General features: G+C 36.3%; 1 protein-coding gene across 3 annotated transcripts in view; it reads left to right on the top strand.

Annotated features, from left to right (window-relative positions):
• STK24 (serine/threonine kinase 24) overlaps nt 1-15,524 on the top strand; it is a 51,784-nt gene extending 36,260 nt beyond the window's left edge. For all 3 annotated transcript variants that reach the window (XM_021530280.3, XM_077781493.1, XM_077781494.1), the window contains 8 exons: nt 1,997-2,105; nt 2,225-2,382; nt 6,716-6,901; nt 7,148-7,293; nt 8,153-8,276; nt 9,164-9,232; nt 10,066-10,202; nt 12,524-15,524. In XM_021530280.3, coding sequence (XP_021385955.1) covers nt 1,997-2,105; nt 2,225-2,382; nt 6,716-6,901; nt 7,148-7,293; nt 8,153-8,276; nt 9,164-9,232; nt 10,066-10,202; nt 12,524-12,560 — 966 coding nt within the window. In that variant the 3' untranslated portion in view covers nt 12,561-15,524. The remainder of the gene's footprint in view (nt 1-1,996; nt 2,106-2,224; nt 2,383-6,715; nt 6,902-7,147; nt 7,294-8,152; nt 8,277-9,163; nt 9,233-10,065; nt 10,203-12,523) is intronic.

Raw genomic sequence — 15,524 nt, 5'->3', positions numbered from 1 at the left:
GAGCAAAAGGAACAAGGTGACTGTAAAGGGATTCTGATGGTGATATCCAGGAGTGGGTATTAAATGTGGGCTTCCTGCAGTTGTGTATTTTTGAACCCATTTACACTTTTAGCTTCCACATCTGTTAGGAGTTTTGGGGTTGTGTAAAAATTCATGATGTTCCCTGTAAAGATATGATAGAAAATGTTTATTTATTGTTGTGAATCACTTTTTTTCTTCCTGACAGAAGAGCAGTTAGAAATTGGGTTTTGTTTTATAAATCAGCTATTATTTTCTTTGTATAGGTATAAAAGGGCAGAATGAAAACACATGCTACCATATTTTCTTGGGTTTTTTTTTTCATCACACAAATTTCACTTGTGTGATGACTATATGTTTATTCTCTAAGTTCATTGCCTAGAAATAGTAGAAAGTACTTGTTCACATCTTAAAATGTTATTGAAGTTATTTCACCCTAGAACTAAAATCATCCTGTAAGTATCTATTGAGCACCTTTTTTGTGCTTCATTAAGTTTCAATTTATGTTCTGGTGCACGTTCTCCTAGATCTAACATGTACATTATGGTTCTCAACTTGAACCTGGCATGCTTTGCCACGTTTTCATATTTGAAGCAAGGATTACCAAGATCCTTGAATTCCATGTTCATAGTGCAGACATGTCATTCTAGCTTGGTGTTTTCTGTACTTGAATATGCACTTGATGATTTCAAAATCCTGCCTCACAAGAAAAAGTACAATAATGCAACTGCATGTACATTTTTGGTCAAACTTTGAGTGTAGTCCGAGTTTGTGACGGAGGTACAAGTGCCAGTCTTCTCAGATTTACTCTGTTTCAGTAATTCCTCCTCACTAAGGTGAGCTGAATCTGACATAAGAGGTTTACCCCCATTAGATGTGTTGTGTCATGTTACCAAGTCTCAAGCTGGTGCTTGCAGCCTGGCTGGAGCGAAGCTTTGAGAATGTCTTAGTGGGTTTCAGGTAGTGGTAATATTTTGTGTATTAGCAGAGCTAAGGAAAAGCAAATAAGATTATAACTAAAGCTGCAAAGATAAAGCAAATGCATTGTTACAGAAAATATTACCTCTGTTGCTATGCATGAGGATTTCTGAGCGATGTACTATTTTTATCTGAAAATCCTTATCTGAAATGCTTTCCTTCTCACAGAATGAAGCTTTAGAGGTACAACTTTTGGATTGTGTTTCAGTGAGTGCTGTTGTGGAGTAAACTAGATAGTGGAATATTTCCAATATTAACCGTTGGACACAAAGTTTCAGTGTCTCTATGGAGATGCCCTTATTGTTTAAGGAGTCTCTGGGTAGTGGCCTCTCCTCTGTTATTCTCACTTTCAGAATTCATATCACATGTAAAGATCTTTGGGATCATATAACACTACTGATTCTTCTCATAAGAAGAAATACTTGGAATCTTTTAACAAATAGCTGATTTATATTTCCTGTATTACTTGAAAAAAGTTAATGTTTTAAAATATGTAATGTTCTCTCAGCCTGTCAGTTTGAGTTGTTTTAGCGAGTTTCTCAAAATACACTGCAGTATATTGTCACAGACTGATGGATGTTGTACCTTGAATGTCTTAACATCTTGCTCAGGCTTTGAGATTTGGGTCCACATAGGTTCTGTGGAGTTGCACATCTAAGTTCAATGTAATGTTAACAATCAGATATGCTATGCTTTTCAAAGGCATAGCATATCTATTACCTAACCACAAAGCAATAACTCGAGGCTTTGTCTTTGTGGCACCTTTAATAAATTTTACATAATATTTTAGATAAATAATTTCTTTGCCTGTTCATTAAGCCATTTAGTTTAGAACTGTGTGTTTTAAAAAAGAATGTTCTGTTTTGTCTCAGATTATGAAGTTATGAAATTGGAAGTTTTGGTGGCTGACAGAAGGAGTAATTTCTTTTTATAGTCACAATGTTATTTCTATTTTCTGTCCATTTTTTATACATATTTAAACATTTCTTACATCTCCTAGTTAGAGCCTGGCTCACTTGATGAAACTCAGATTGCTACAATATTGAGGGAGATACTCAAAGGACTTGATTACTTGCATTCAGAGAAGAAAATCCACAGAGATATTAAAGGTAATTTGTTTTATTATTTGTGATGAAAGAATATCAGAAGAACTCATGCAAACCTGTAAGAACACCATCAAATGGTGTCAAATATCTTCATTTCTGGTATTTCTTCTTCTTTATTCCAGCTGCTAATGTATTGCTGTCTGAACAAGGGGAAGTAAAACTGGCAGATTTTGGAGTAGCTGGACAGCTAACAGATACACAGATAAAGAGGAATACCTTTGTGGGAACACCATTTTGGATGGCACCTGAAGTAATAAAGCAATCAGCATATGATTCAAAGGTAAGGTACTTCAAGGCATTACTGAAGTCCCTTCCTTTTTCTAAATTGAATTACATAGGTTGGTTTTCAGAATGCAGCTAATAACTTTGTGTCTACATGAGGATGTGTTCAGGTGACACCTAGCAGCTAAAAGCTGTTGGTGAGGAAAGATTTCCTAATTTGTATCCAAAGTTTTACGTTTCCTAGTTTATTAAGACAATCCAGATGGCAAGAAATGATACAGTATTCATGAGTGCATCCCATCACCTTTTTTCCTACTACATTGATGAGTATTTTTGGCTGTTTAAAAGTAGAAGAGTGCAGATATTTAGAAAAAGTGGAAGAGTGCAAATATGTTCAAAATGTTAATATTCTTCCTCTTGTTTTTAGAAAAAAATAGCCAGCAACACAGTTGAAGAATATGGATTTGGTGGATGTGAAAGTGGTGTTTGAAAAGGCTGTTACTCATTTCTGGCAGAATGTGCTGGTCTGTGTTCTTTCAGATTTGCCATTCGGGAGGTGTTAATATTAAATACCAAATTTAGCTTTATACAGAATTTTGATCAGGCAGAATGGCACACCAGCATACTGAAATCTCAAGAAAAGCACAATATATAAATTGTAATACATAGTTGTATTGTAATACATAATTGTAATACATGTGATTCCATTAGTGTTCTCTGTATTCTCACCAGTATGGCACTGTGTGTCCCTACTTACCGGGAAGGATTATGCCAGTTAAAGTCAGAAGCCTATTGCTTTTTTCAAAGTTCATGGTTTTGGTTACTTGTTCTTTATGCTTCTGTTTGTTTGGATTACATATACAGCTCTCTGCTGCCCCTGCCTTCTCCCTGCCCCACGTGGCCTGGCTAGCTCAGCAGGACACCCATGTTATCAGGAAAGGCTCTTTGCCCAACCCACTGCTGCAGCTGTAGGTCTGAAATAAAGGTCACCCTCAAGCCCAATTTCTGCTAAAATCGGCCTTCTTTATTATAATTAGCAGTATTTCCTTATGTTCTTCCCTGAGCTCATCTTCCTTGCCCATTTCCTCTGATTTCCCTGTAGGAATTTGTCAATTGGCAATATCTCCATGCAATGGGACAGGTTGGGATGTTTCTTTCCATTTGCCAAGGCTGACTCTGGTGTAGGCTGTACAATTGCTTAATTCCCTATTTGATATCTTTCTGTACAGAGGCTATAAGAAGCAAAACACTGTAGAAGCTTTAAATTGGGATTTTGGGGTCATTAAAGTTGAGTAAACTTATTTGAAATTATGGTTATTGTCTTTTTCCTTTGTGTGTTTTTGTGGGGGATTTTTAGTTAGTTTATTTGTTTTGTTTTGGTTGGTTGTGGTTGGGCTTTTTTGGTTTTTTTGAGGTTTGGCTCCTGGGAATGATCATCACTTGGACAAAGTGTGATTTCAGCCTTTGCATTTTGCATTCTGGCTGTTTCAGCCTGCAATGTCTCATGGGCATAAGAGTCTTGGATACTTGATGAGAAAATCCCAATAAAAGCTTGAAAGGGCTCTAGTTTTTGGCAGTGCTTCTGCTTCCTGTTTTGATTCCTGTCTTACCTGAAAACATGTTTTCTTAACATGCTTCATTTTTCATATATGTTCTGTTCTTTTTACTAAAAAACTTGTAGTGTAAAAAATAGATATTTAATTTGAAAGTGTCGAAGTGTCTTTCTCTTGCACATAGCCTGTTTTCTTTGACTTACAAGCTGGACTGAATTTTACACATTAGATTAGAAGAGGAAAGGCTTATGGCAGTATTGCAGTAAATAGTAGTTATCAGTGACATGCCAACTGTCGTCTGAACAAGAATTTTTGTTCAAGAGTTGAAACTCTAAAAATCACAACATGTGATAAAACTTAATGATACTGGACTGTCACCACGCCCTGAAGTCATGCTTATCCCTCTCCATTGGGAGAACTGTTTGTGGTTGTTCTGTGGTTTCATTTTCACAGTCAAGTCCTTCCTAGAAATGTCTGCTTGGATACATGTGCAATTGGTACTTCCTTCCTTATCTGTGAAAGGGGAGGATATGGTTCCAGAGGAATATAGGGTGAGTTATTTTTGATTTTTTCAACAGGCATGGGTTTCCAAAACCCATCTTGGACTTCAAAGATTCTAAGTGTGCAGCCATGGTTTGTTGTACTTATTTGTTCATTTTTGTAGAGGAAGGTCACTAGCAGTAAGGTTACAAATACACGAAGAGAAAAGGAAGTATTTATATACGTATATGTGTATGCAGGTGGATATCTATGCACTCATACACATGTAAATTTGATGTTTATATTTGTATATAAACATGCTCCACCTGTGACTGAAATTCTGGCAGAGGAAAACTATCCATTTATGTGGTTTTAACACTTCACTCTTGAGAAACTGAAATTCTGAATAAATTGGAAATAATAACACTCAGTTGTTAACATGAAGATTCATCTTCACAGATGACATTTTTCTTTCATAACCAAGAAAAGCTTTCCTGGTAGAGGGAAGTTACCTATAATTAGGCTTGTGGAGAGCTTAGCTGATAATGCTCTTATTAAGATAAATGAAACTTAGGGCTTATGTGCTTATGTAATTCTTTGTGGTCAGGAACTCTGTAACATGGCCTAACAAAATGGAATTTCATAAATTCAGTGGTATGCTAATTGACTGATTTTTTTTACATTCCTACTTGCAAAATTAAGTAACTAAGCTCTTAACAGTGGGATACTGTTTGAACAAGGAAGGAGGAGCTTGTTTTGGGACAGGCACTGTGGCTGTGATAGTGCGATGAATGTGTGCAAGTCAGTCAAAGATAACCATGAGAATCCATGGGGCTGAGGTGGGGTTGAGGGGTACTTAGTAAAGACAGCAGTGATAAATGACATCTCTGCTCTATCCAGTACCTGGAAATAGATCTCTCTACAGCCTAGCAAAATTCCAGCTGCTCTGTTTGGGAGTAAAACTAGACAGCTCATGTCATATCTTTCCTGTTTTCCTGAGAATAAGTATTTGTTCTGCTTTCACTCAAAAAGAAACAGGAATAAACCAAACATAAATATTTTTAATTGGTATCTTGTCCTTGGAACAGACATTTCTGTGATATTTTTTCTTTTTACCTTGACAGGTTTATTATCCATTCTCTTGGCTTTTGGGTCTGTGATTTCAGCAAAACATAAGAGAATTATAATGCATTGCTTCCCATTACTTCAGGCAGATTTGCAATAGGATTGCAAGGGAGACAGAATTCCCTAGAAAGAGTAGTACATTTTGATGGTGAAAACTTTTAAGGGCTACTTGGACCAAAAAGCTGAATATTACTGCTCAAGGCTGCATTTCTCTAGTCTGTGAATAAGCATAATATATAAAACCAGTGTTAAACTCCAGGGAAGTTATAGTCTAATGTACTAAATTTCTGATGGTTGTACTAGCTAATATATCTTGAGGAGAAATCTTGTGCAAGTTAAAACATTTTACTTTATGTAAATATTTTAGACTTACCCCATATTTGCATAGTGTTCTTGCATATGGTAGATAAAATGCTAGTTTATAATGACTCTGACATTGCTTTTTGGTGTAGTAGTATTTATTTCAAAAAAATTTAAAGTCTACTTAGTATAACTGTTTTATACTGAAGAGTGGAGACAATCAAGAAACTCTGTTTACTTGGGCTATGGGCATAATCACATAAAACGATGGTAACAAAATGAATTTACACATGAAGTTATTTACAGTAAAGTTGAAAAAAATCTACCTTTACAAATGTGATGGTTGTGACTGGGGTAAAATTAATTTTCTTCACAGTAGCTGGTACGTGGCTGTGTTTTGGATTTGTGCTGCAAGTGTTGATAACTCAGGGATGTTTTCCTGATTGCTGAGCAGAGCTGCACAGAGTCAAGGCCTCTCCTGCTTTTCACCCACCAGTGAAAGGGGGTGCTGGGAGGGGACTCAGCCAGGACAGCTGATCCCAGCTGACCAGAAGGATATTCCACTCTATATGGCCTCATGCTCAGCGATAAAACCTGGGGGAAATCCCTGCTGCTCAGGGACTGGTTGAGCATCTTTCTGTTGGTGGTGAGCAGCTGTTTCCACTTACATCACTTGCTTTTTTTGGGTTTTACTTCTCTCTCTTTGTTATTTTTTTTTCCATTAAAATTTATTATTATTGTTATTTTATTTCAATTATTAAACTGTTCATTACCTACAAGTTTTCTCCCATTACCCTTCAAATTCTCTTCCTCTCCCATTCCACCAGGGGACGTTGTGAGCAAGCAGATGTGTTTTGCTGGTTAAACTAGAACAGCAAGCCAACACTTTCTTTTCTTTCTCCAACCTAATCTTAAAAGCATTCTTTCTTACAGGCAGATATCTGGTCATTAGGCATAACAGCCATAGAACTTGCAAAAGGAGAGCCACCTCATTCAGAATTACATCCAATGAAAGTTTTGTTCCTCATTCCTAAGAACAATCCACCAACACTGGAAGGAAACTTCAGTAAATCCCTCAAAGAATTTGTCGAGGCCTGCTTAAACAAGGACCCAAGCTTTGTGAGTTTCATGTTTGTCAGTGTGTAGTAGAGAACTTGACTGCTTTACATGAATTGCATGAGTAAGTGTCATTCAGCTTCTCTAATATGGTGTGACATAAGTGACAGGTATATTTTTAGATACTGAATATATTTAAAATCTCATTTGTATCAAGACTAAACTCTGGATTTCTTTGTTTTTATAGTGAGTCACTCAACACTTAAACATGGTAAAAAAAAAACCCCAACTCTCTTTTCTTCTTTTAAGAGACCTACTGCAAAAGAGCTTTTAAAACACAAATTCATTTTACGAAACTCCAAGAAAACATCTTATTTAGCTGACCTCATTGACAGGCATAAGAGATGGAAGTCTGAGCAAAGTCATGACGACTCCAGTTCTGATGACTCGGATACGTAAGTTTGAGGAAACTATAAAATATCCTTTGTGAGGAGCCAAGGAGTTATTTTTAGCACGTGTATTCCTGTATTCAGTTATTTGCAGCTTTTCAGCTTAGTGGTCTTGGTAAATGAATGCATTCTCAATTTTAGTATTGCCAGGGATTTCATGCAAGTAACAGTCACTAAGAAAAACCCTTCTGGCCCATGTGCTACCTTCTCTTTTATATGGGGTCCAGGGTTCTTCCTAGATATGAGGCTAACTGTTCTGCAGACAGAAGGTCTCAAGTTGCACAGCCAAGTAACACTGTGCAAATGAGATTCAAGTGAAGAGCTTATTCACAAATGGATTAAATACCTCATAGTAAAGAAAACACAACTACTCTGCAATTCCAGGCTGTGTGCTAATGGCAACCATCAGGTTATTTCTTGGGTGACATTACAGCTGTATATTTCTTGACAGTATCAATGGCTTTATGCCTTCCAGTGACCAGCGTTCCAGTGTCTTAGCTATTTTTCTTGGCAAGAAAAGTGAATTTAGTTTTCTAATTTCATCCCCTTTCCCTAATGAGTTGAGGTACTCTGATAAAGCCAGTTTTCAGATAGCAATAAAACACTTCATGAGACTTGGGAAAATGTTTTCAATCTGTAAAGCTTCACTTCCTTACATTTGGTGAATTATCTTGGTTTAAATTTTTTCATTTAACCAAAAGAACCTTAATTTTCATACTTGTCTTTATATGTAGTGGCCTGCACAGTAGAATCCTCATCTTGGTCTTCATTGAGTTTTTATATTTAGCGTGTATATTGAATGAACATCAATAGTAAAGTGTAGGTAATAAAAATTGTTTTTCTTTTTTTTTCCTTTTGCTTGAAGTGAAGCAGATGGTCAGGCTTCAGGTGGGAGTGACTCAGAAGAGTGGATCTTTACAATAAGAGAAAAAGACCCCAAGAATCTAGAGAATGGAGCAGCCCAGTCTTTGGAGTTGCAAAGAAACAAGGTGATAAAAATATTGACTTCACAATACAAGGAAATAATTCTGCTTTAATAATTTAGCAATAATTTATGCCTTTAAAAGCATTTATATTGTGAAACTTCCAGAACTTTTGCTGAAAATGTGTTTTCTACAGTTGTCCTTCACTAAACTTTCTGAGTAAGTCTTAAATTTTGGGCATTCTGTTAATGTGTCCTTTTTTGTAGTTGACAAAATACATACCAAAATATTTCTATAGTTTGAAATACAACCACTGGAGGAAGAGAAGGCAATATTGTATTTTTAAAATCTCATTCTGTATAGTAAACTAAAACCAGTACATTGCAAATCTAGGCTGGAGTTTTGGAGAAGGCATTTTGGTCTTTTGAGGAAAAAGACCTCAATGTAACAAAGAACAAAATGTGCCTGAGTCAAAAAAAAAAAAAAAAAAAAAAAAAAATCCAAACCCAAACAACCCGGAATAAGGGATGTTTAGGAACTGCTCCATTGTATTTCCTGCAAGCTGTGTGGCCAGAGCAGGTTGTTGCTGTGCTGGCTCTGAAAATTCTGGAGAAATATAAGAAAAATATTGTATCATATGGGATGAACCTAGTAAATATCAGCATGTCTATGATTTAGTAGGACTGTGGGAGTTTGGTAGTTTTGGTTTGTGGTTTGTCTTTTTTTTCCCTTCCAGTTTTGAGCTTGCGTATATTTGAGGTGCTGCAGTCTCAAATTTTAATTCAGCCTCTATTTTCCTCAATGCTTTGCAATAGTATGTTATAGAACATTTTCCATATATGGAAACAGAGCTTTTATAAATGTTGGAACTACATTTTGTCTTTAATTAGCATACAATGAGGATGCTTTTTTTCAGAAATAAAAATTGGTCAGATTTTTTTTTTTCTTTAAAGGAAAAGGATATCCCAAAGAGGCCTCTATCCCAATGCCTGTCTACAATTATATCCCCTTTATTTGCAGAGGTAAGTTATTGCTTTAAAACTTAACAGTTCCAAGATTGTTCTGAAAAAAATTGAAGAGTATAATAAATGACACCTAAGGTTGCTCCTACCCATTTAGAACTTGCTGTGTTATGTTTTAGCTGTGCTTTTGGTATGTCTGCTTCTGAGATCTGTATTTTACTCCTAACATTACTTGATATGGATGGTAGTAATATCAGCCATGCTGGCCTAAAGCAATGAACATGACAAGAAAAAGGTGTGTAAATGTTTGCATTGCAGCATTCTATTTTTGACACTACTTTTTGTATTTATCTTACTACAAATGTCAAGCTTTTCACTGTTCCAAGATACAGTTGTGGACCAGATCATCAAGAGTTTTGCTTTTGAATTTCAGTGAGGAAAGATGTATTTTTTTCCCATTCTGAGTTTTATATTTTTTATACTCTCTCTCCAAATACTTAAAAACAACTTTGAAAAAGAATATATGAAGAATAAGAGAAGAATTTATAAAGATATGATTATTTTTAAAAGTTGATAAAATTACTGCAGTGTATAGTGTAAACTATAGGTGTGCAAGTATGGATACTAAAGTATAGGAACCACGTCTTGAGACCAAAGAGCTACAGTTAAATACTGCTTTTTGGTTGAAAATGTATGAAGATGAATGACATCCTGATAAGTACTGTAAAGACAAACTTCTGCTTGAAAAAGTCTTCAGTATGTGAGGGTGATGAAAGTCAAATGCTGACATTGTGAACACTGATAGTCACTTCCTAGCAAACTTCTGCATTATATTGTGTATAGAAATATTTATTAATATCTTATTGATATATTTCTTCCTGGTTTCCTTTCAGTTGAAAGAGAAGAGTGAGGTGTGTGGTGGTAACACAGATTCCATAGAAGAACTGAGGAAGGCAGTTTATTTAGCTGAAGAGGCTTGTCCAGGCATTGCAGATACCATGGTGTCAAACCTTGTGCAGAGGCTTCAGAGGTAATGAAACTATTTCAGTATGGCTTACAGAAAGCTTCAGATCTGATTCTATAAGTTTTTGGCTTATGTTGAATTGAAATAATTAATTTTTGTTTCTAATGGAGAAGAAAACCACCTGTGCCTACAGTTTTGTGCAGTTCTGTTTGCTTACTGGAAAAACACTTAATTGTATCAGCAGTTCTAATTTCTAGCTTCAGGTGATAGCATATATGTATGTTCATCCTATTGGTGTGCATATTGTGTGTCAAATGAGACTGGACAGACTTTTCCCTTTGCAGTTCCTGTAAGGGACACACACTTCCTTGGTGTCTGGGTGTGTGTTGCAGAGAACATTCTGTGTCACTCTTAGGTTCTTTTACCCACGTGGATAAACTGACTGTTCAGGTGGTCTGTGTTTCCCTCACTCACATAGTCAGTGGTTCCTTATTCATTCGGTAAAGGCAGTCTGTATGGCCTTTGAGTGACACCTCCAAAACCTTTGGTCTTCCTTCAAAAGGCCAAATTTCATGAGATTTTCTAACTGCCTTCCTTAGGAATATATTAGGAACAAATAATCAAATTTCTGTTCCTTTAAATGCTGCACAAGAAAAGATAAGAGGTATAAATTTCAGAACTGCTGCTGGAGGAGGCTATAAATGCAACATTTTATCTTGGAGCCCACAGCTGTTGTGAAACTCACAGCAGCCAGATTGGATTGCTTGGTACTAGAAAAAACTCATGTCAATGATTAATCATGGACCACCACGTGGAAGAAGATCACCCTGAGCAGGTGTCTTCCTTACACTGTCTCTAACCACAGCTTGGTAAAGTTTAGGAATTCACAGCTTTGAGGCTGAAGCACAGAATTACCAGGCTGACACTTTCTCCTTCAGTAAAAGCCAATGCCAAGAAATTTGCAAGCAATCATGTTTGTTGCTTTATGGGCTGTTAAGAATGAAGCCCAGTCAGCATCTCTAGTGCTGAAAGGTTACTTCTAATGCCAGATGTCCTGTCCTGTCTCATTCGGTCCTGGCAGACTTGAAAGAGTTGCTGGAGCTTCCATCTCAGTTTTTTCCATTAGGGGTTCCAAAATTGAATCTAGTCTTTCATCAGCTTTATATTTCAGTGCCGTATTTTTATCAGTCTGGTATGGGATCTTCCTGGAACTGGAAACCTCAAAGACTTGATGCTGCAAATGGCCATGTGGAGACAGTGCCCACATGTAGGCATTTCTGGGGAGGCTGGAAGTCATACACTTGTTCTGACAGCAATATTTGTAATTCTTGCCCTGCGAGAAAGATTTCAGAACTCTTTGTATACCTATTTAGCATTGCTTTCTTTCTGTTCTGCTTCCTTGGACTGTTTTTCTTCCTCATAATGCCTTAGAGCAGTGAAGGCAAGCACTCCATTCTCCTTCTAGGAGAGAAAGAATTATTCATAGAGAATGCTTGTCAGTGAATCACATATGGGTGAACTTTTTTTTGTCAGGGATGATATTCCAGCTAGTATGGGATAATGACTCCAGAAAGGGAGTGAAAGAATGAATAGGAAGAACTCCCACTAAAATGAGCTTGAATCATTCCATATCTGAGTAGGTTTCCCTTGGGGATAAAGCTATTTTTTGGAGCTAGTCAAATTCTGAAAAAATAATTCCTTCTTGTTCGGGTGCTACAAGAAGTATGCTTTATTACATCATTAGGTCATTCAGTATAATACCCTCTCAATTTGGTAGCTAATTACTGAAGATAGGTTTTCAACAACAAGTTTCTGATTATATTTTCATTCCCCCTTAAAATTAGTTAGAACTGGATTTTGTAAGCTTGTCTGAATGAATTAACTGGGACCCTTAGAATAACTGCAAGTGATGTGCATGAATCCAGTTACCTTCCCCCTCCAGTTTTGATTTTGGATGTTTGGTGAAGTTTACTGGAAACTTAATATGATTAAAAGGTGTGCTTATTTCTTTGGATGATTTAAGAATCTGCTTAAAACAAGAGATAGCATTGTCCTGGTCCAGTAATAATTTGAAAAGATGTGATGTAAGCTTGCAGAGTAGGAAAGTTTAGGAAAGTTGGAGTCACTAAATGTTCTTCCATCATTAAGTGCTGCTCAGTAACACATTTGAGCACAGGTTGTTGCTGTTTGTTAGGAAAGCAGTGATGCTCTAAAAGAGTTGTTCAGTTCCATGGCTCTTCCTTTAAGATGTGGTGGCAGTGGTGAGTGCCATTGTGCAAGGAAAAGGGCTAGAACTTCAACAGCATAAAATGAAATCACTTCTTTGCTGCTTCTGGTAGAATACCTTTCTATAAGTTGCAACAGTAACTATTTCTTTTCCTCTTCAGATATTCCCTTGCTGGAGGAAGTTCTTCATCCTACTGACATACTCTTCCTTCCTGGCTTTCCCAAGACAGCAAAGATCCCATGGTGTCTGCATGGAAGGCATTCACCCTAATGCTGTTCTGCCTCTCAGTCTCTGAAAAGTCCTTGGGAGGAAGGACATTCCTAAGAGTGAAAATGAAGTCTCTTGGATGGAGGCAATCTTTTTCAGCTCCTTAAAGCTATAATTTTTTAAAATAATAATGCACATATTCCAAGGAGGTGTCCTTTTGTAAAATCTGAAATGTATATTTAGGTTTATGATAGAGAAATTGAAGATATTGAGAAACCTCAGGTATCTTGCTTTAAGAATTCTACTGGGAGATGGAGCATGGTTGTTGGAATTGTGTACAGATATGTATATAATGTCTTTTTTAAGAGAAAGCCTTTCAATGTGCATAAAGAATCACTGTGTACAAAATGGTAAAGTGCTTTTGTAGATAATGTTAGTGGGGTAAACATTTGACAGGCCATAACTGAGTATTGCCTTGCCTTTTATTACATGTAAAGTTTGAATTATGTGATAAGTGAATCTCAGTTAGATTTTTATATGTGAAGTATTTGCCATTGAAAGAGTTAATCCTGTATTATAGAACCTTCTATTTGTACCTCAGCACAGGCACAATTTTATTCTGTTTCTTTAGCATTTCTTTCTTTTTACTTATATTCTGAGCATCACTTTCTATTTATGGTACTACTTCTAGTTGTTTTAAGTTTCATACACCTAGCCTCTCCAAGCTTTAAATTTAAATTTCCTAGAGAATGAGTTCTTTCATATCTTCAGTTTCAAACTGTGCCAATGCAAATTCTGAAATAGTTCAGTTTTAGTAACAGATATTTGTGAAGCTTGTGAAATTCACAGTCTTTTTTCACCTGAACATGTTTAAATGCTGACAGAAATCTTTATTCCCTTCATTTATTCTGAAATATCTCCTTAAGATGTACATCCTTAGACAGTGGCGAGTATTTCTTTATCATGCCTATTTTTATCATTAAAACAAATGTCTTTCAGCATAAAAGAAAAATTATCCATAGATTCAATATTCGGTCTTGCTGCCTCGATCTGTGCATCTCTTTGCCAAAACTGCTAGATGTTAGACAGAGAGACTGTGAAACAGCCTGAGTGCTGTGTGCTGGGTCCTGCTGCTTGCCTCTCCAGAGAAAAGTTACTTCTTGAAATTCTGCATTTTAAAATTTCCACTATTCCTGTGAGGGTTTTTAGATAGCTGACTTCAGGTGTTACAGATCTTGGAAACAGTAATACTAGTTCATTAGTTATATGCACAGTTGATTAATTAACTGCTATTTTTTTTTCCCCGCCCCACAGTATTACTCTGAGGTTTACCTTGGTTGGTTTCACCAAGACTATATTCAGGTTCTTCTTATTCCAGTAGCTAAGAGAACATTTTTACCTTCTTTTAATGAAGAAAATGATGACTTTATGCTTTGCATGACTGTGAGGTAACTTACATATTTACTTTTAAAAAAAATATAGATGGGAACTTTGGAACAGAAAGAATTAACATTTAAAATACAGGCATATCTGCCTGCCTTGGTACAAGAAACCCAGGTACTCTAACCATTGTGGAAGCTGGTGAGGTCTCCTTCCAGGATTTCTATCACCATGGTAGCCCTTTGTCTATGCATATTGATAGCCTTAATTTATTAATTTAAGAATTTAACAGTAAGAGGACACTGTCTTGCTAACAGAGCTAATAAACTTCTGCCCAGGTTGAAACAACAGTTGGAAGAAATGTGGGTGTGTGTTCATCTTGTGACTGTGCTTTCAGGCACTACTCATTTGCCAGCCTAATGAGGTAATGGGTTTCCTTTATGGCTAAGGGAATTTAAAATAAATTGATCAGTGCTAAAATTTGAGCAATGTTTTACAACTCCACTTTGATTAATATTTTTAATTATGTTGTTTAGTGTGCTCTTAAGTGTTATGAATAGTCTCACTTCTGAGGAAACAAATTTCACACTGCTTTTGTGAAATGGGCATCAGAATGCAGTGCAATGGAAAATTTACCTGTTGATGTCTCAATATGAGAACATTCAGCCTTCAGTAGATCCCTGTGCTGTGTCTGCACAAGGAAATCAACAGGTGTGTTTGCATTGGAAATAGAAATTGATCAGTGTAAGCTGTACCCTAGTCATCTGTTAATGTATGGACTGGAAATTAAAGTGAGCTTACTTGGAGATGCACTGAACTCTGAGACTTAGTGGGGAAGTTAAACTTATGCTGCTGGCTTGATTGTCAAGAATTTATCAATCAGCAAGTTGAATAACATTTTAAGGTACACTCTTTGAATACTAATTTGAAAAGTTATAGATATGTTTTGAGACACATTTTAGTTGTGTTTCAGAACTGTATGTTGAGGAAGTCCTTCTCTGATTAGATAGTGGCAGAATTTGCTTGAATGTGTCAGAGTTTAAGATGAGTAAGACTTGTGGTGAGGGCAGGTGGCCAAAAGGCTTGGACATTTCAAAGAAGACAAGACCTCATTTATGGTAGAGATGTGTATTTTTATATGTAATATACAGATTATTTAAATATAGACTATCTTAAACTGAGATTCACTGAAAAAAAAAAGTGTGCTGTATCTTGAATGTAGAAGTACAATCATTTGCTATTGAAAAGTATTGATGCTTTAAAAATCAGGTCTATATTGGTAACAGAAGAGGAGCTTCATTTGAAAGAAGCATCGCTTCAGTTTCTCAGAGGAAAAGAGGTGTATTGATATTTTTGAGAGGTTTTTTCATGCTTAAAACATGTCTGTGTTATGATGTTGCACTGATGATGTTTCTGTGCAGGTAGTACTTCACTCAGTCTTGACTATACTAAATGACAAGCTATCCCTATTTATGCAAACCTTTAAATTAGTAGAACTGCTTATTTGTCAGGGATTTCATGATTAGGCAGTAAATAAACTCACTCTTTAAAACCAATAAAATCAGTTATTTGAA

Source organism: Lonchura striata, chromosome 2, assembly GCF_046129695.1.
Source record: "Lonchura striata isolate bLonStr1 chromosome 2, bLonStr1.mat, whole genome shotgun sequence".
NCBI classification, from domain to species: domain Eukaryota; kingdom Metazoa; phylum Chordata; class Aves; order Passeriformes; family Estrildidae; genus Lonchura; species Lonchura striata.
The sequence above is the reverse complement of the archived record's forward strand: the minus strand, read 5'-3'. Positions and strand labels throughout refer to the sequence as shown.